The sequence below is a fragment of the Ailuropoda melanoleuca genome, chromosome 11, assembly GCF_002007445.2.
Source record: "Ailuropoda melanoleuca isolate Jingjing chromosome 11, ASM200744v2, whole genome shotgun sequence".
In the NCBI taxonomy this organism is placed as follows: domain Eukaryota; kingdom Metazoa; phylum Chordata; class Mammalia; order Carnivora; family Ursidae; genus Ailuropoda; species Ailuropoda melanoleuca.
This window is the reverse complement of record NC_048228.1, coordinates 441,493-460,665: the sequence shown is the minus strand read 5'-3', so window position 1 is coordinate 460,665 and position 19,173 is coordinate 441,493. Positions and strand designations below refer to the sequence as shown.

The following is a 19,173-nucleotide window of genomic DNA, read 5'->3' as shown; positions in this document are numbered from 1 at the left end:
GACAGAGATAGAGACAGCCAGCGAGAGAGGGAACACAAGCAGGGGGAGTGGGAGAGGAAGAAGCAGGCTCATAGCGGAGGAGCCTGATGGGGCTCGATCCCACAACGCCGGGATCATGCCCTGAGCCGAAGGCAGACGCTTAACCGCTGTGCCACCCAGGCACCCCACATTTAATTTTTTTCTTAAAAAGGGGAGTGGGTGTTGTGCTTTTAGCTTGTACCACATCCTGTCTTTAGTACCTTAAGTGTCCTCATGCACGACATCGCCATTTTACTGAGGAGGAGCCTGAGGGTCAGAGGAGTGGACCTTGCCCACACAAAGGCCAGGTAGCAGAGCAGGCACCCCCCCACATGGTTATCGTTAACATGCAGGGATCATCCTACCTTTCTTTTGCTTTTCAGGTTTGTCAGCTTTTGGAAGACACATGCAATTTTACTTGATAGGTGATCTGGTTTCATTCCCTTGTAGGAATTGAGAACACCTGCTTTTTGTTCCTTATTCCTCTGCTTGCATCTCATACTTTTCTGTCTCAGAAAAGTTGTTTGTAGAAGGGGAATTGTGTTTCCTCTTCAAACCTGACTTAAAGGGTTACCCCAAGCCAGCAGTCCTAGTTCTGTCTGGGTGATTGATGATCCATCACTGAACCTAACAAGGTTCTTAGTTCCGTGGCTGGCACCAGGACCAGATGCCAACATCCCTGCTCATGTGACACCAGCTCTGGGAGGGGGTGGCTTTCCCTTTCCCACATTTATTCTCTGGCATCCTGCTTGGATACATTTGCCACATCTCTCCACCTCCCCAAAGAGACCATGTGTCCCGTGAGGGCAGAGACTGCCCTGGAGCCATGCACAATGTGCTCAGCAGAGGAGAAGCTTCTGGCTGACTCAAACCATAGGACTGTGGCTGCATTCAGTCTTGCTGCTTTTCACTGAAACATTTCTGATGCTGACACAGGCTCTGATTTTCTTCCCAGTGCCAGGTGGAGCTCAACAGGAAAGTACTTGCGGATCTAGCCATCTATGAACCAAAGACTTTTAAATCTTTGGCTGCTTTGGCCAAAAGGAGGCGACAGGAAGGATTCGCTGCTGCCCTGGGGGATGGGAAAGAACCCGAAGGCATATTTTCCAGAGTGGTGCAGCATCACTGAGGTAGATTCCAACACTGCCTGCCCTTTCCAGTTGGGTGTCTTAGGAAAAGGTTCCCCCCCGCCCGATGGTCACAGTAGTTAAAATAGGGGCTAAGAATTATTTATCAACACTGTGTGTTTGATCAACAATTATTAATTTGTATTTTAGTAACCGGTGTAAGAGAAAGGCCCCTTTTCCCCTCACTGGGACAGATCTAGAAATCTTATAGATTGTATGAATAAAGCTCTTGTGGTGTTCAGTGTTCTAAGCTGTGTCCTCTGGCATAAGCACAGTTGCCTTGGATGCGCTGTGGGGGTCGGGACTGCCACGCTGAGGGGTCAGCTGAGCATGATCTCTGAACTCTGACCTTGGCTCCCCCTTCAGGGCTGTGCTGGTAGCCTGTCCAGAACCCAAGTCTCCCAACCCCACTCTGGCCCCTGCCTACGCTTGACTTATCAGTCTTCTACCTTTTTAGCCCTCCCCTGGTCTCCACCTTCCAGCAGGGACTCCATTGCTCAGCTTTTCAGCCACTCTGAGTGCCAGTTTCAGTTCTGCTTTCTACCTGACTCCCCAGGCCAATAAGAGCAGCAAGCTGGGTGGCTCTCCTGGTTCCAGTCTCACCTTAGTGCTCACAGGCTAGGTAACCATCGCATCACCTGTGGGGAGATCTGAACATAAGGGTGTGGGGTCCCTTCTCCAGACATTCTACTTCATTAAGTACAATGTCAAGCCCAGGAACAATTTCCCAACATGCTCACTCACAGCAGCTCTAACTCTGCACCTCCCCTACACCCATCCACCTCTGTCTGCTGCCTTGCAGGGAGAGCCACCCCCCTAATCAGGTCCAGGTCCCTTCCGTTACCCTCTTGGTGAGCTGTTTCTACCCTCAGCTTCTCTCGCATGTACTTTGAGCTCCCTTCAGCTTGAGTCTGTTCCTCTCTTGGCCAGCTCTGGTCTCCACCTCTTGCTTCCTGCCACTGGGTCTATAGTTGGCCCTATCGTGCCCAGATAACTCTCACCAAAGCTATCCGGAACCAACGCCAACAGATACACTCGATACAGTCAGCCCTTGACCTCCAAGGACCATGGACTTCCTCCCCTCTTCCCTCTCACTGCATCGTCTCCCTCTGCTTTGCCCTGACTTCACCCTTCTACATACACCCTCTGTCCCCAGGTAAGTTCTTGAGGCCCACGGTAGCAGCTGTCTGCATTTGTCTGGCAATGTACACCTGCCTACCCAAAATGAGTGCCCCCCCTCCCTCCTAATGCTCCCATGCTGGGTCCTCCATCCTTTGCTAGCAGTCCCCTGGGAGTCATTCTGGGTTCCTACTGTGGACTCAAAACCCACCTCCAGACCCATGGAGAGCAAGTCAAATCCTGGCCACCTGCCACTTGGTGATCTCTTGAATATCTCCATTTTTCTTCATCCTCACTGCAGGCCAACATCTTTTCTGGCTCCAGTTACTGTACTTGCCCCCTAACAGGCCCCTCCTGACTCTTGTCACTCTAATGATGACCACCAGTCCATTTGGAGGTGTGGGGCTCAGTCTTGTTCACTGTCCCTGGCTGTACCTAGTTTAGTGCCTGGCTATGCACACAAGGTGCTCGGTGCACACCACTCATCAGTAAGTGGGTTTTGCACACACACCAGGGTGGAGGACACAAAGACTCCTTTGGTTTAGGGGACTGAGCTCTGTACAGTGAGCTGCTATGTAGGCGCTGCCTTTCCTTTGTCCATCTCAATATGGTAAACAACTGTGGGCTGCTCCCAGCACCCACTCCCCCTCCAGCAGCAGGACCCAGGTTTTTCCTTCAGGTAAGCCTGGGTGCATGGCCTGGCTCTGACCGGCTGGAGTCATCAGCTTTTCCCTCTTTTCTGGCCACTGCTCAGGGGATGGTAGAACCACCTAGACAGGCCAATGAGAAATAAGCTGTTTCCTGACGAGAGAAAGGCCCTCCTTTCCTGAACAGTGTGCTGCTCAGTGCACAGAGTGGGGACCCCCCGGAGCTGAGAGCCTGGGGGTAGGGGAGATGGGACACTAACCGTGTTGCCCGTGGAGATGAAGAGACGCTGGGTCTTGGCTGGCACTATAGGAGTTGCACGATCAAGTTTCACCAGGGGGAAAGCCAACGGCGGCCTTTGGGCAGTATGAGTTGGCTGCAGTCACTAGCATCTCCCCAGTGTCTGGACCTGTCCCACCCAGGCTTCTACCCTGTAATCGCCTCTCCAGCGTACCCCACCCCCAGCTGCCCCTCACCCAGGCTTTCCCAGCACCCTCACGTGGTTCTTGCACTAGTCCTGGTGAAAGTTTGGGTTAACCGTACGGCAACAGATGACGAATGCCGCAGCTCGGGCTTGGTACGGATGCGAGAGCAGCGCTGCTGTCCGGTTCCGTGAGGGAGCCCCCGAGCCTGCCTGGTGGAACTGCCGAGCAGTCCAGAGGGGTTCCTCCGAAGGCTCCCCGCTGCAGGATGAAGTCCAAGCTCCCCTCCCCTCCACTCCGGGAGCGACTCCTGTCTTTCCCCAGGCTCTGCAGAAACCTCGAATTCAGTTACCTCTCTCCGCCCCGCGGACTCCGTTCTGAAGGCAAGAACCTGAGGAAGCCCGGGCTCAGTGGGGACCGGAGATGAATGGCCACGCCAGCCGCCCCGCACGGACGCCGGGCAGCCGCATCCCGTTGCTGCGGGCATGGCTGGGGACAACTCACCGGAGCGCGCCAATCGTCACCCCCGGGAAGGCCTGCGGGCCCGCCTGCACCCACGCCCCCGCACGCGCCGGCCCGGGTTCGGACTCCACCGTGCGCGGACCCCCCTCAGGGCCGGCCGGGGCTGCGCCCTCGGAGCTCCGCGAGCTGCCGGGTCTCTGCGCTGGAAGTACGGTCGCGGCGGACCCGTAGTCTGAAGGCACCCGGGGCCGGCCCCCGCGGTAGTGCTTCCGGGTCGGGCTGTGGACCTCGGGCCTCCCCCGGCCGCCGCGGGGCCCCCTGGGTAACGAGCCCGCCCCCGCCCGCGCTGGGCTAGGCGCCGGCGGCGGCTGCGACGCTGACGGATAGGTCGCCCAGCCAATCGCGGCAAGGCGGCGCCGGGCCGCCCGCAGGCCGAGCCAATGATACGCGGAGGGGCGGGGCGGTCGCGGCCGTAGTGCGTCGCGAGGAGCCGCCCTGCCGGGAAGGAGCCCGAAGGGGAGTCGGCGGCACAAAATGGCGGCGGCGGCGGCGACGGTCGCGGCCGGGGCTCCGGGACCGGCGGTTCCCGCGGCAGCGGCCTGCACCCCTGGCTCGGGGAACGCAGCCCCCGGGTCGCAGGGGATGTTGATCGGGGACCGGCTGTACTCCGGGGTGCTCATCACCTTGGAGAACTGCCTCCTGCCTGACGACAAGCTCCGCTTCACGCCGTCCATGTCGAGTGGCCTCGACACCGACACGGAGACCGACCTCCGCGTGGTGGGCTGCGAGCTCATCCAGGCGGCCGGCATCCTGCTCCGCCTGCCGCAGGTGAGGGCGCGGCCGCGAGCCTCGGGCCCAGGTAACCGCCGCCCGGCGCCGGGGGAGGCGGCCGGGCCCTTTGTTGGCGGCGGGGCCGGGCCCCGCGCCCACCCCGGCCTCGCGTCGCACCGCTGCCGTCCTTCGGAGGCGACGAGGGGCCGAGGCGGCGCGACGCGAAGAGCCTTTGTGGCCCTGCAGAACGTTTTAGTGTCTGGGTCTGTGTCCGTCGTAGGAAACAAGCGACTTAAGTGCAAGCTCTCGCGTTGTGCTTTTTAGAAGTGACGGGAACGGTTCTCTCTTCCAGGTGGCTATGGCTACCGGGCAGGTGCTGTTCCAGCGGTTTTTCTACACCAAGTCTTTTGTGAAGCATTCCATGGAGGTAAGGGTCTTCTCCTGTTTCTTTCCCGCAGAAATAGGTGGAGGGGAGACCCGGGCTTGTTTTGAGGGTTGGAGTGCTCTGCTTGAGGGATTGGGATCCCAGCCCCCTGGACGCAAAGTGGTTTCCCCACAGCGGCTTTTTCCTTGGGTGCCCCTGCTCTTTGCTCTTCATCTCTCTTGGGCCGTTGGAGACCGTGATGAGTGGAAGGAACACGTGTGTGTTGCAATGCTTGCATTTCAGCATGTGTCAATGGCTTGTGTTCACCTGGCCTCCAAAATAGAGGAGGCTCCAAGACGGATCCGGGATGTCATCAATGTGTTTCATCGCCTTCGGCATCTGAGAGAGAAAAAGTGAGTTTTTGTCCAAGCTGTTGTAAGTGTCCGTCTCCTTGTTTGTATGGCTAAGTTTCACAAACATTTCAGAAACAAAACTCAGGGTGTGAGGTGTGAAGCTTGTGTCCAGGAGAGAGCTTGTGTCCTGAATGTTCTTGAGCTGGGTTCACAGTCTCCGTCTGCACTGTTGACATTTTGGGCTGGATAACTCTTTGTCGTGAGGACTGTCTTGTGCATTGGACGGTGTTGAGCTGTATCCCTGGCCTCTGAACTAGATGCTGACAGTTCATCTCTCAGTTGGGACAGCCAAAAATGTCTTCAGACCTGGCCCTGGGATAGCAAATTGCCGCTGGTTGAGAACCACTGCCTGGACAACCCAGGCTTTATGCTCCTCAAATGAATGGAAGCCCTTTGGAAAATAGAGCCTCGGGTTCTTTGGTTTTCTGTTCACCCATAACACATACACTTTTTTTTTTGAGCCAGGTAAAGTGTGGNCTGAACTAGATGCTGACAGTTCATCTCTCAGTTGGGACAGCCAAAAATGTCTTCAGACCTGGCCCTGGGATAGCAAATTGCCGCTGGTTGAGAACCACTGCCTGGACAACCCAGGCTTTATGCTCCTCAAATGAATGGAAGCCCTTTGGAAAATAGAGCCTCGGGTTCTTTGGTTTTCTGTTCACCCATAACACATACGCTTTTTTTTTTGAGCCAGGTAAAGTGTGGTTAGTACTTGTGTGATGAGATTTTGAAACCTTCCGCTATGTGTTCCTTGTGCATCAGAGAACTGTTTGTAAGAAAAAGAGTGTTACTGGGAAGGGAGAAGCAGGTTAGCACTGGGGTGTGAGGAAGATTCTCTGGTTTTGTTAAAGGCTACATTTGTATTGTGTTCACAGTGGGTTTTCATCATTTGGAGGTAATTGGGATTCGAAAGACGTTGTTTTATTTGACCCTTATGTGGACATGTGCTTTGTCTGTGTAGGAAACCTGTGCCTCTACTATTGGATCAAGATTATGTTAACTTAAAGAATCAAATTATAAAGGCAGAAAGACGAGTTCTCAAAGAGCTGGGTTTCTGTGTCCACGTGAAGCACCCTCACAAGGTGGGTATGTGGCCCAGCTGCCACGTGAGCCCACCTGATAGCTCCGTTCTCACCAAGATTGAAAACTCTTGAAGAGGAGTAAATGTGTTCCTGACTTGTTTTTACAGTTTACATCTAAAATCTGAAAATGATTTCTTATTTGTCAGTTATCTTTATACTACCTGTTAATTCTAGTAGTATGTTTTCAAGAANGGCCGAGCCAATGATACGCGGAGGGGCGGGGCGGTCGCGGCCGTAGTGCGTCGCGAGGAGCCGCCCTGCCGGGAAGGAGCCCGAAGGGGAGTCGGCGGCACAAAATGGCGGCGGCGGCGGCGACGGTCGCGGCCGGGGCTCCGGGACCGGCGGTTCCCGCGGCAGCGGCCTGCACCCCTGGCTCGGGGAACGCAGCCCCCGGGTCGCAGGGGATGTTGATCGGGGACCGGCTGTACTCCGGGGTGCTCATCACCTTGGAGAACTGCCTCCTGCCTGACGACAAGCTCCGCTTCACGCCGTCCATGTCGAGTGGCCTCGACACCGACACGGAGACCGACCTCCGCGTGGTGGGCTGCGAGCTCATCCAGGCGGCCGGCATCCTGCTCCGCCTGCCGCAGGTGAGGGCGCGGCCGCGAGCCTCGGGCCCAGGTAACCGCCGCCCGGCGCCGGGGGAGGCGGCCGGGCCCTTTGTTGGCGGCGGGGCCGGGCCCAGCGCCCACCCCGGCCTCGCGTCGCACCGCTGCCGTCCTTCGGAGGCGACGAGGGGCCGAGGCGGCGCGACGCGAAGAGCCTTTGTGGCCCTGCAGAACGTTTTAGTGTCTGGGTCTGTGTCCGTCGTAGGAAACAAGCGACTTAAGTGCAAGCTCTCGCGTTGTGCTTTTTAGAAGTGACGGGAACGGTTCTCTCTTCCAGGTGGCTATGGCTACCGGGCAGGTGCTGTTCCAGCGGTTTTTCTACACCAAGTCTTTTGTGAAGCATTCCATGGAGGTAAGGGTCTTCTCCTGTTTCTTTCCCGCAGAAATAGGTGGAGGGGAGACCCGGGCTTGTTTTGAGGGTTGGAGTGCTCTGCTTGAGGGATTGGGATCCCAGCCCCCTGGACGCAAAGTGGTTTCCCCACAGCGGCTTTTTCCTTGGGTGCCCCTGCTCTTTGCTCTTCATCTCTCTTGGGCCGTTGGAGACCGTGATGAGTGGAAGGAACACGTGTGTGTTGCAATGCTTGCATTTCAGCATGTGTCAATGGCTTGTGTTCACCTGGCCTCCAAAATAGAGGAGGCTCCAAGACGGATCCGGGATGTCATCAATGTGTTTCATCGCCTTCGGCATCTGAGAGAGAAAAAGTGAGTTTTTGTCCAAGCTGTTGTAAGTGTCCGTCTCCTTGTTTGTATGGCTAAGTTTCACAAACATTTCAGAAACAAAACTCAGGGTGTGAGGTGTGAAGCTTGTGTCCAGGAGAGAGCTTGTGTCCTGAATGTTCTTGAGCTGGGTTCACAGTCTCCGTCTGCACTGTTGACATTTTGGGCTGGATAACTCTTTGTCGTGAGGACTGTCTTGTGCATTGGACGGTGTTGAGCTGTATCCCTGGCCTCTGAACTAGATGCTGACAGTTCATCTCTCAGTTGGGACAGCCAAAAATGTCTTCAGACCTGGCCCTGGGATAGCAAATTGCCGCTGGTTGAGAACCACTGCCTGGACAACCCAGGCTTTATGCTCCTCAAATGAATGGAAGCCCTTTGGAAAATAGAGCCTCGGGTTCTTTGGTTTTCTGTTCACCCATAACACATACGCTTTTTTTTTTGAGCCAGGTAAAGTGTGGTTAGTACTTGTGTGATGAGATTTTGAAACCTTCCGCTATGTGTTCCTTGTGCATCAGAGAACTGTTTGTAAGAAAAAGAGTGTTACTGGGAAGGGAGAAGCAGGTTAGCACTGGGGTGTGAGGAAGATTCTCTGGTTTTGTTAAAGGCTACATTTGTATTGTGTTCACAGTGGGTTTTCATCATTTGGAGGTAATTGGGATTCGAAAGACGTTGTTTTATTTGACCCTTATGTGGACATGTGCTTTGTCTGTGTAGGAAACCTGTGCCTCTACTATTGGATCAAGATTATGTTAACTTAAAGAATCAAATTATAAAGGCAGAAAGACGAGTTCTCAAAGAGCTGGGTTTCTGTGTCCACGTGAAGCACCCTCACAAGGTGGGTATGTGGCCCAGCTGCCACGTGAGCCCACCTGATAGCTCCGTTCTCACCAAGATTGAAAACTCTTGAAGAGGAGTAAATGTGTTCCTGACTTGTTTTTACAGTTTACATCTAAAATCTGAAAATGATTTCTTATTTGTCAGTTATCTTTATACTACCTGTTAATTCTAGTAGTATGTTTTCAAGAATTTTGGAAATGGTATCTTTTAAGTTTGAGCTTTCAAAAAAATAGTGATGAGTTTGTAAAAATGGAATCTGTTTATGTTTTTTTTTTCTCAACAGCTAATTTTCTAAAGTTGCTTTAGTGGTAGCCTTATTTTCTTTGGTGGGGGAATTGGATTCTGAACCCTTGATTTGGAAATGACCTAAAGCAGCTCTGCAGCACAACAGTTGAGCATGGCTGCCACACAGTACCGCGGGGACCTTCCATGTGGCACATAAGCTTCTTAAAAAAGATTGCAGTTTGCACCTTTGCTTTTATTCCCTTTTTATTGGTGGATTTCTTCATATCTTTTCTCTCTTGCTTGTTTGACTTTCTGGCATTAATTCAAATTATTGATAAGTTACCATAGATTTGGGGCATCTGGGTGGCTCAGTCGGTTAAGTGTCTGCCTTCAGCTCAGGTCATGATCCCCCAGGGTCCTTGGATCGAGTTCCACATCGGGCTCCCTGCTCAGTGGGGAGCCTGCCTCTCTCTCTGCCTGCCACTCCCCCTGATTGTGCTCGCTCTGTCTCACACACACACTCTCTCTCTCTCTAAATCTATAAAAAAAAATTTAAAAATGTTCCCACAGATTTTAGACCTTTTTTCCATTTGCTGAAAGTATTTTCACACCATGTTTTGTGTACGGTGGTGACTAAGGTACAGAGATGTTTAGGACAAGCCGATCTCACTGGTGGAAACTATGTCGAAGATTAGAATGAGAATCAGCCTTGTGAGGGCCATGAAAAATGCGGCCGCCTTTGCTGCGGGTGCAGCCTGGGTTCAAAAGCAGGTAGTGGGGCCTGTCAGCAAAAACTCCCCTCCAGCCGAGCTGTGCACCAGGCGTATGACAGGAGCCACCCCTGGGATCTAGCATGAGGCTCACATTTACTGCGTGGACGCTCTCAAGGTCTGGATTTTGGGTTCTCGAGGTTCTTGGTAATAACTGACTGACCTGTATCTTCCAGATAATCGTTATGTACCTTCAGGTGTTAGAGTGTGAGCGTAACCAGCACCTGGTCCAGACGTCATGGTGAGTTGACCTTCCTTGTTTTATGAGACCAGCAAGGGCAGTACAGGAATATGTTGATTTGAGGCCCTTGGGCAGTGGGTAGTCGGTCCCATGACTTGGTTGTGGGCTGGAGTTGTCTGAGTGTCCAGTGTTCCTGCTGTGTAAATTCTAACCAGCCTCCCAAAATATCAGGCACTAGTGTAATGGTAAGGTGGCCCACACCCTCCCCCGACCTTCCAGCAGAGCATTCACTGGGCTTCCCTGTGAGGGCTGTTGACTTGGCACATCGGGATCTTTCCCACAGGTGCCAACATCGATGTAGTGGTCTTATATCTCCCTGGAAGTGGCTTCTAACTGCCTCTTATTAGAGAGGATCCTATGGGAGAAAGAGGGTTAGGATAAAGTTTTTCTGGGGACTAATGTTAACAATGCATATGTTAGAAATGAAGCCTGAAGTAATAGTGCTGGGTGCTTTGTGAATTTTTTTCCATGGAGTTAAGTCTGTAAGGGTCATATTTTTGCTGCCTGAATTGTCTGGTGCTATGCCATATCTAATAGAGAACCTATTTTGACTTTTCTTTTCTGTACTCTTTCAATCAAAGGGTAGCCTCTGAGGGTAAGTGACTAAGACTTCTCCTCTACTGTCCAAGCGCTTTGGTGCAGGGACAGCGGCCGTCCTCAGCCAATCCAGTGCAGGCTCTCCACCGAAGGCTGGCTCTAGATGGTGGTATGCGCACGATAGTATAGTGCTGGCCGACTGCTGCTGTGGTTCTCTGACGGTTGTGCTTCTTGTTAATCCTCTGTCGTGCTTTGGTAATTGTATTGATTAGAGTTCACTGTCTTGACTTGAATTTTGTCCCTTTAAAACTGCTGTACCTGTGCAATAAAGATGCAGTACCTTTCTCTTAAAAACTATTTCTATGGAAAGCTGTAAGAATTGGCTGATGGGAATTCCACTTCAGTATGGGATTATGTCATTATTCCTGGAAGTCCTAAAGTTGCTCTTTTCAGCAGCTAAGTGTTGACACATTCTAGTAAAAGGTGTGCATCTTTAAATTATTTCATGGACACTTTTTATATTGTAACTTAGATAAGCAATAAGTTTAAATACAGATTTCAGGGACTTCATTTGTTTTGTTTTTAGGATTTAAAAGTCAATAGGTTGATGTTATTACTGTTTGAGTGCTGAAAATTTATTAGAACCAAAAAACTTACTCTTGCTTATGTTTATGAAGTATTTGAACTGTTGATTGCAATGCTCTGAGACCTACAGCCTTGGTGCCATTATGTAGGTCTTTTCCTTGATTATCTCTTGATGCCTGGAGCAAGAGCTTCCAGAGCCAGGTGCCACTAGTTGGTATGTCGAGTATATCACTGAGAAATCTGAGTGGGTTTGTGTATCACCTTCTCCAGGGTTTAGGGCAAAGTTACCAGGGTCGGGGTGGGGGTGTGTCAGTCAAACCGCACAGCAGGACTTGGCTGCCCTGTGGGTGTGGCCTGACTCTGAGGGTGCCGTAGTGGGGTATGGTAGGGGCAGCAAATGTACTATGTATTCGACTGTTTTTCATGGAATTTATCTGTTGTTTTTGCAATATTGATTAAATTAATATGAGACCCTGATTTGGGTCTATTAAGTCCTAGACAAATAATATCTAAAGGGAATGTTGAAAATGTAGCCAATTTTAAAACCCTTTAACTTTTAAAAAAATGCAAATGTTTTGTATTTTTATGTCTTCTAAAGTACAATAATGTTTTTTAAATGTATTATGATGAAACTTGTAGTGTTTTGTTGCTTTTGTCTGATTCTATGAATGTTCATTTTAAGACTCGTTATTGAAATGGGACAATTTGGAAACGGTTCTTTGATAAGCCTGAGAAGAGGACTTCCCTTTGGGCATTGAGCTGCTTCTGCATGATGTTCCCATGCGCCCAGGGGTGTTTTCGCTTTCCAAGTGGACTCCCTCATGGAAGGAGAAGGGCCGGGCCCTGAGCACCTCTTCAAGGAAAAGGGATGCAAGAGGACGGCTTGTCTCAGAAGAGCCTCGCAGGCTGCCTGCTCGGCCCAATCATTTGAGTTTGCATGTTTCTCTGCACTATGGATTTTGAGCATTTAGATTTCTTTCATCAAGTACATTTCAACCACTACAGTAGCTTTTTTCTCTCTGAGGCATTGTGCTTTGCAGGAGAACAGCCAGAGTTGAGGGAAAAGTAAAGTTAAAGTCGGTTCTCTTTCATAGCAACATGTGTTGTCTGACATTCAGCCAGCTTTTTAGATTTTTTTTCCAGTAATTCCCCTGTTTTCCTGTCCTGTACTCAGAAAAAGCAGCTAGAATGTCTCTCCAGGAATCCTGAGCCTCACAGGACTGTGTAGCTCTAAGCCTAGGAGTAGACTGCATAGAGTAGTGACTGTATCTGGGTGACGCACACGGGTGTCCTGGGGGTGCCGGGGCGTTGCAGTCTGTCCTGCATTTGGTTTTCAGGAATTACATGAATGACAGCCTTCGCACAGATGTCTTCGTGAGGTTCCAACCTGAGAGCATCGCCTGTGCCTGCATTTATCTTGCTGCCCGAACACTGGAGGTCAGTATTGTGCCACCACGGGGGATCCTGGTCTGATTCTTTCTCCAGCCTCCATGCTCATCGATGCCAGTAAAAAGACTCTTTCTTGGTGACCAGCAAGGCTTGTTTTTTATTGCCCTAAGAACCTTGTTGGCCATGAAAAAAAGTATTAACAGTGATGGTATTTGTGCTTACAGATCCCTTTGCCCAATCGTCCCCATTGGTTTCTTTTGTTTGGAGCAACTGAAGAAGAAATTCAAGAAATCTGCTTAAAAATCCTGCAGCTTTATACTCGGAAAAAGGTTCTATGTTTTTTCATGTAATATATGCATTTGTGTTTAACTAGAAGCATCTGGTTCTGAATTTTTTTGGGTTTTGACTCCCGTAGGTTGATCTGACACACCTTGAAAGTGAAGTTGAGAAGAGAAGGCACGCCATTGAAGAGGCCAAGGCACAAGCTAAGGGCCTGCTGCCTGCTGGCGCCCAGGTTCTGGACAGCACTTCAGGGTTCTCACCTGCCCCCAAGCTGGGTGAGTGTGAGGGGGTGTGGCCCTCCTTTCCTCCAGATTCCTCTTGGAACCGTGTCTGTTGCTGGCCTGAGCATGCTGTGGGCACCAGGGTCTCCAGCGGATATCTCTTGATTTTTGAAGTGAGAGGGGCTCTCCTTAAAGGAGTTTTTGTCATTTTTATATTTTCTTTCTCATTCTTTTTTTTAAGATTTAAGATTTTATTTATTCATTTGAGAGAGAGAGAGCATGTGCGCGTGTGCACAAGTACGGGGGAGAGGGAGAGGGAGAAGCAGACTCCCTGCTGAGCAGGGAGCCCAACATGGGGGGCTCGATACCAGGACCCCCAAGATCATGACCTGAGCTGAAGGCAGACGCTTGACTGACTGAGCCACCCAGGTGCCCCAAGGTTTTGTTTTTAAGTAGTCTTTACACCAATGTGGAGCTCAAACTTAAAACCCTGAGATCAGGAATTGCATACTCCACCAACTGAGCCGGCCACGCACCCCTTGTTTTTATATTTTCATTAGCAAGGGACATGGGCAGGCTTTCCACAATGCTTTTTTTTTTTTTTTTTAAACCCAGCCCACCTAATTAGCTTGTCTTCTGATGAAAATTTTATAAATCTGGGGTAGTATACTGTTTTCAGGTCATAATGGAGTTAAGCATGATGCGCATCCCGGGTCCCTCCAGGAAAGGAAGTGAGACAAGTGGCTTTTCTGTGTCTTGGGTGCATGTTTAGGTTGAGTCCCAGGCCAGGATCAGGGAGTCTCTTTAAGTCCCATAGAAGTGGTGCTCTCTTGCTCTTCTGTGTTTTCTATCCGAACAGTTCACTGGTGGTCAGGTTTTAACTTTTTATATTTGATTCTAGCAGAATCCCCCAAAGAAGGTAAAGGAAACAAGCCTTCCCCGCTCTCTGTGAAGAACACCAAGAGGAAAACGGAGGGCGTGAAGAAAGTAAAGGCTGACAGCCCGGTGAATGGGTGAGTACCCAAGCGCCCCAGCAGGCCTTTGGGGTTGGCTGGAGAGACTTCAAGCCTGTAACTGCTCCCACCATTTTTTCTCAGCTTGCCAAAGGGGCGAGGGAGTCGAAGTCGGAGTGGGAGTCGTGAGCAGAGCTACTCAAGGTCCCCATCACGATCCGCTTCTCCTAAGAGGAGGTATGTGCTTCTCAGGGCTCATGGGGGCAGGGTGGGCAGGTGCTGCACCTGGCAAGGCGTGTTTTCCCCAGTGTGGCTATTGGTGATGTGGCTGCCCCTCACTGGAAAGTCTCTCCTGACCCTGAGGTGGTTGGGGTGAGTGGTCACCTGTCTGGTGGTGCTGTCCTTCCTCACAGAAAAAGTGACAGTGGCTCCACATCTGGCGGGTCCAAGTCACAGAGCCGCTCACGGAGCAGGAGTGACTCCCCACCGAGACAGGCGCACAGAGGCGCTCCCTACAAAGGCTCCAAGGTGAGGAGCTACCGGAAGTCTAAGGACTGCAAGTACCCCACCCAGAAGCCACACAAGTCCCGGAGTCGGAGCTCCTCTCGTTCTCGAAGCCGCTCACGGGAGCGGGCAGATAATTCCGGGAAATACAAGAAAAAAAGTCATTATTATAGAGATCAGCGAAGGGAGCGTTCTCGGTCTTACGAGCGAACAAGCCATCGCTACGAGCGGGATCACCCTGGGCACAGCAGGCATCGGAGGTGAGCTGCTGGGCTCCCAGAGCGCTGCCCTTTGACCCTCAGTGTGCCCACTGTGGCATGACTGGCCCTGTGGTGCACCTGTTTTTGGAAATGGCTGTTGACTCTGGACCTTGTGATGAATTTGGAGATGGAATCAAGAGGCCGGCGAGGTGCCCTCTAGGCCGGCCGGGGCACAGTGCACACTCGTCCCAGCACAGGGTCCACCTCAGCGGCAGCCCTGTGGCAGCTGGATGTGGAAGCAGACGTACATCCTGGTGGTGTGGCTTGGTGCTAACGACAGGCTGTGTCTTTACTCCCGTACCAATACTCAATTACGTTAAACCAAGAAAATGACTTTTAGAACCTTTGCCTATATTAGGTTGTACTTATGTACATATTTTGCAGTGTTTCACAATGAGAAAATGGCCTTAATAGCCCCTTATTCTCTATTCACCCTGTAAATAAACATGTGTTTAATACAAGTTAAAGCTATATATGAGAACTCAGAACTTGAATTCTGTCAGCTTAAAACTTGTGTAGAGAATTCTGATTTTTAAAATGTGAAGGTATTTAGATCTGTGTTGAAAGTCGTATATTTTTATCTGTGCGATGCTGAGTGCAGGCCACCAGCTCCCAAATAGAGAAGTTTCCTATATATGCATTTTACGTGGTTAAATAAACACAATTCTCTCTACTCAGGACATTTGGAACGTTCCAGAATGTGTAGTTTGTCGTTCTGCTTGCTTGTTCCTGTGCACGGCCTGCAGTCCCCGTTCTAGTGGTCTGTCTGCACTGCTGGCTCTGATCTCATTAAAGTGTGGATTTTGTATCGAGCTCGGTGCGGCTGCTTTTCCCGGGGAGGCCTGCGACGGGCCTGAGCCGGCTGTGTGTCTTGACAAAGGCTGCTTCCTGGGGGGGCGGGGGGGGTTGGGAGAGGACAGCTGGTTCTGAGGGACAGAGGCATGCAGGAAGGCAGCTGGAGCGTCAGCCCTGGGGGGTGGGCGCCCCTGGGGGTGGGTGCTGGGGACGGGGGTGGGGTGTCAGCGCAGCCCAGGAGCCGTATATGCGGCAGGCTCAGCACCGGGGGTCCAGGGGGCTGTGGGCTCCTTAACAGACCTTGCTACTTGGGAACCCGAGCGGCACCGCCTGGAAGTCCCCGGGGGCAAAAGGGTCCACTGTCCTCGCCGGCCTCAGCCAGACGCACAGCGCGTGCATCCTGGGGAGCAACGCCCAGGCCGCTTGTGGTTTTCGGGTCCCCCCCCGCCACAGGCACAGAAGGGGAGCTCGTGGGCTTCCAAATGCACGGTATTCACAGACCACCCGCGCCTCCTGCGGGACTCCTGCCCAGCCCCCGTGGACGCCGCATCCCTGCCGGCTTCCGTTTTCCCGAGCGCTCAATTTCCGCCGCTGGGCTAACGCCACTTCCGCCCACCTCGAACGGCTGGCCACTGGTTGGTCGGGACGTGATGCGAGGTCGGGCCACGCAGGCGCACAGGCCATCCCTTAGGATTGTGGGAAATGTAGTTTTCTGGCCGCTGTAAGGGAGAGGCCGAGCCTGCGGGCGGTGGGGCGGGGAGGGCCGCTCCTCCGCCCGGAAACGGCTGCTTTCTGGGCCCGGCGGGACCTGCGCCGACGCGGAGTCGGACGCTGTGAGGGCGCCAGGGGGCGCCGGGAGTAGGTACCGCCGGGCGGCCGCACGCGGGACTGGGGGCCGGTTTGGGGACGGACCGGAAGTGCCCGAACTGGGCGGCAGAGTGATCCGTTTCAGTCACCCTTCACCCTGGGGAGGGTCGGCGGGAGGCTGCGGCAGCCGGGCGACTGCGGTCGGGTGAGGCTGGGGCCGGACGGGGACCGCCCCCTTGGGGCCTGGGAACCGCGGCTGCACTGCTCCAGTCCCGGCATTCCGCGCCTTCGAGCGTTGGCTCCGCCCGGGTGGTGGGTCCCTGGGCTGGAGCTGAGGCTCGGGGAGGGGCGCAGCCGCGGGCGAGGGGCTCGTGCCCCAGTCCGGTCGTTTGAGGGAGTGAGCCCTGTGTGGTGGGAGAGGGTGATGAGGGTGATGGGTTGCGGGAGTCTTGGCCTCCCCGGGGCGGCTGCACGCGCCCCCCGGCCGCTCGCTCGTGACCCCCACGCGCCCCTGTATTCCAGCCACCCTGAGCACCTGGGTCCGCCACCACCCACGGACCATGTTCCTGGTGCGCCTGACTTCTCAGCTGCTGAGGGCTGTTCCTCGGGCAGGTAAGAGGCCGCGTGGGGGCAGGGCACATGGGCAGGTTGCACACTCGGGTTAGGACTGTGGGGTAAGTAATCCCAACCTGGCAGTGCCTCACCAGCTGGAAGCGGGGCCTGGCCACCCAAACTCCTGGCAAACATCCAAATAGCAAAAAGGAAAAGCCCGGACCCGAGAACACCAGCCTGAATTCCGGCTGGGATAAGGTGCGCGTCATCCTAGTCCGTGGTGACCGCTCTGCTCCCCAGTCTGGGAGGCAGGTTGGCCGTGCTCAGCTCTCGCGTAGCTGCTGGGATGGTAACTGTGCCGTCTTGTTTCCTGCAGTTCGCAGTCGGCCCTGGCCCGTCCCAGGGGTGCTAGGCGGACGTGCCTGCAGGCCCTGCTACAGCACACAGCCAGCCGGCCCAAGTGGAGTTGTCTCCATCGCTGGCAAGGGGCTCCAGCTGGAGCTTGAGGAGATGCTGGTCCCCAGGAAGATGTCCATCAGTCCTCTGGAGAGCTGGCTGACCGCCCACTACCTCCTACCGAGACTAGATGCCGGGGCCCCAGGGACCGTGGCACCATCCCAACTCTATGAGTGTCCACCTAGCCAAGTGGGGGAAGGGGCTGAGCAGGGGATGGAGGAAGTCTGGGATGTGCCCCGGATGCAGTGCAAAAACGTGCTGAAGATTCGCCGACGGAAGATGAATCATCACAAATACCGTAAACTGGTCAAGAGGACCCGGTTCCTGCGGCGGAAGGTCCGGGAAGGACGCCTGAAACGCAAACAGGTAAGTGTGGGGTGTGGGCCTCTCAGCTTAGGGTGGGGCAAGACGGCTGAAAATGCACAAGTGTGCCACAGACCAGTGAGTGGTCCCTCCCTGTGCCCTTGCAGATCAAGTTTGAGAGAGACCTGAGGCGCATCTGGCTGAAGGCAGGGCTGAAGGAAGCCCCTGCAGGCTGGCAGACCCCCAAGATCTACCTGAAGGGCAAATGAGTCCAGTGCTCCTCTGCCCCGCCGCGGTTGCTGCTGCTGACCCACTGTAATAAACATTCAGGACCTTAGCTGTCCCCGGGTGACCTGGTCCCCTGCTGCCTAGTGTGAGCTATCTTGGGATTGACGCTGGTGCCAACCTCTGGTTTTCTAGGAGGCACAAGGGCCCCAGGGTGCAGATTGGGGTCCCTTCCCCGAGAGGGCCCTTGTCCTGGTGCCAAGTCCGCAGGAATGACAGCCTCCTTGTTTGTGGACGCACGATGCCACAACAGCTGCAGACAGGTCCAGGGCTGCCCGTAGGCACTTGTGTGTTACTGTGGAAGGCAAATGCTAACACGCCGATGGCGGAAGTGCAAAGGGACAATGCTGGGGGTTAGGGAGCGCCCAGACTGAGTTGGTGTGATTCGTTGTGAGAGCGGATGGGGAGGGCCTCATGAGGAAGACTGGGGAGGGAGGGCAGGCTCTGCCCCCAGAGATGTTGGATGGTGCCCTGCAGTCCCCACAGACCTGGGCCTCAAGTGGCTCTCTGAGCTGTCTTGCTCTGCTAGGGCTGAGGACCCCTGGTCTCCTTGGGGTCCTTGGCCTCTCCTGCCTCATGGGACCCTGAGTAGGGGCTAATCAGGAATGGATGGCTGGGAGGGTGTGCTCTGGCAGGGTTGGGGGTGGCTGAGAAAGTGGTGCTGTTTATGGAACTGGAGAAACCCTGGAGCCTTCGTGTGAGCCCAGGCTTGGCGAGGGCTGGGCTGCAGCCAGGGAATCTTGGTCGGAGTACCATGAACGTGGTGGAGGCTGTTCTTCTCAGCCTCTGCCGTGCTCCCTGCTGGCTGACTTCAAGGGTAGGAAAAGCGGTGCATCTTTCCTGAGCCGTCCGGTAGAGACTCTCATGATGCTGGTATCTTCCCTCGATCCCCTCCACCCCGTTAAGGCAGCACCACTTCCCATCAGGCTGTGGGGATTTCTCGCCTTGTCACAGAAACGTGTCTGGGAGCGGACTTGGGTTCTCTGCAGACCAGACAGATCTTAGGGAGGGCTGGAGCAGGGTTACCCAGCAGTTTCTCTGGAATGGCACAGACCACATTGTGTCACCCACCCCACGTTCTTTCAGTGAGCCAGGCAGGCCCCTGCCCTGTGCCTCTCAGCCAGCCAGCTAGGTAAGCAGGCTTCTAACCACCGGGGCGGTCTGGGTCCCTCTCTGTCAGGGGACATAGCCCACGAAGGTGCTGGATGTGGCGGAGGAGGGTGAAGCTGGCCATGACCTGGGAGGCCATTGACCTGGGACACCATTGAGGGTGTAGGCCTGCTTCCATATGTGGCTGCAAGGGGGGAGCAGTTGGGCTCCCAGCAGCCCATGGGGTCGGGGCTGAGGACCAGTACAGCCAGAGCACCTTGCCAGCCCAGTCACCTGAGAGGGCCCAGGGAGCTCCTGGAAGGCCCCCAGC

At 53.8% G+C, this 19,173-nt stretch overlaps 3 protein-coding genes across 14 annotated transcripts in view; all 3 read left to right on the top strand.

Moving 5' to 3' along the window:
- MRPL20 (mitochondrial ribosomal protein L20) overlaps positions 1–1,395 on the top strand; it is a 5,960-nt gene extending 4,565 nt beyond the window's left edge. For both annotated transcript variants that reach the window (XM_019792651.2, XM_034671031.1), the window contains exon 4: positions 974–1,395. In XM_019792651.2, coding sequence (XP_019648210.2) covers positions 974–1,147 — 174 coding nt within the window. In that variant the 3' untranslated portion in view covers positions 1,148–1,395. The remainder of the gene's footprint in view (positions 1–973) is intronic.
- Positions 1,396–4,274: 2,879 nt separating this feature from the next.
- Positions 4,275–15,248, top strand: CCNL2 (cyclin L2). 8 transcript variants are annotated; one of them, XM_034671020.1, is made up of 11 exons: positions 4,275–4,621; positions 4,917–4,991; positions 5,232–5,341; positions 6,303–6,423; positions 9,760–9,824; positions 12,284–12,383; positions 12,560–12,664; positions 12,751–12,892; positions 13,740–13,851; positions 13,936–14,028; positions 14,205–15,248. In XM_034671020.1, exons 1-11 carry the CDS (start codon positions 4,328–4,330, stop codon positions 14,557–14,559), a joined length of 1,572 nt encoding a protein of 523 aa, XP_034526911.1. In that variant the 5' UTR covers positions 4,275–4,327; the 3' UTR covers positions 14,560–15,248. The 8 variants fall into 8 exon arrangements, 7 of the variants coding, with proteins under 7 accessions (XP_034526911.1, XP_034526913.1, XP_034526910.1 ...); XM_034671022.1 differs by having other exon boundaries at positions 4,536–4,652; XM_034671019.1 differs by lacking the exons at positions 4,275–4,621; positions 4,917–4,991; positions 5,232–5,341; positions 6,303–6,423 and adding exons at positions 6,676–7,013; positions 7,309–7,383; positions 7,624–7,733; positions 8,466–8,586.
- An 816-nt stretch (positions 15,249–16,064) lies between these two features.
- Positions 16,065–17,825, top strand: AURKAIP1 (aurora kinase A interacting protein 1). Of its 4 annotated transcripts, none has more exons than XM_034671028.1 (4): positions 16,065–16,212; positions 16,680–16,769; positions 17,086–17,531; positions 17,636–17,825. In XM_034671028.1, the coding sequence occupies exons 2-4, from the start codon at positions 16,718–16,720 to the stop codon at positions 17,735–17,737; spliced, it is 600 nt and encodes a 199-aa protein (XP_034526919.1). In that variant the 5' UTR covers positions 16,065–16,212; positions 16,680–16,717; the 3' UTR covers positions 17,738–17,825. The 4 variants fall into 4 exon arrangements, with proteins under 4 accessions (XP_034526919.1, XP_034526921.1, XP_011236226.1 ...); XM_034671030.1 differs by having other exon boundaries at positions 16,089–16,208; XM_011237924.3 differs by lacking the exon at positions 16,065–16,212 and adding an exon at positions 16,219–16,362.
- The last annotated feature ends 1,348 nt before the right edge of the window (positions 17,826–19,173 follow it).

What these genes read in the sequence shown, in the direction of transcription:
- CCNL2 (XM_034671020.1), top strand. Translation starts at nt 4,328, where the DNA reads ATGGCGGCGGCGGCGGCGACGGTCGCGGCCGGGGCTCCGGGACCGGCG. An exon ending in CGGCATCTGAGAGAGAAAAA is followed by an intron (nt 5,342 to 6,302) that starts GTGAGTTTTTGT and finishes TTGTCTGTGTAG; the next exon opens with GAAACCTGTGCCTCTACTAT. An exon ending in GCTGACAGCCCGGTGAATGG is followed by an intron (nt 13,852 to 13,935) that starts GTGAGTACCCAA and finishes ATTTTTTCTCAG; the next exon opens with CTTGCCAAAGGGGCGAGGGA.
- AURKAIP1 (XM_034671028.1), top strand. Translation starts at nt 16,718, where the DNA reads ATGTTCCTGGTGCGCCTGACTTCTCAGCTGCTGAGGGCTGTTCCTCGG. An exon ending in GAGGGCTGTTCCTCGGGCAG is followed by an intron (nt 16,770 to 17,085) that starts GTAAGAGGCCGC and finishes TGTTTCCTGCAG; the next exon opens with TTCGCAGTCGGCCCTGGCCC. An exon ending in GACGCCTGAAACGCAAACAG is followed by an intron (nt 17,532 to 17,635) that starts GTAAGTGTGGGG and finishes GTGCCCTTGCAG; the next exon opens with ATCAAGTTTGAGAGAGACCT.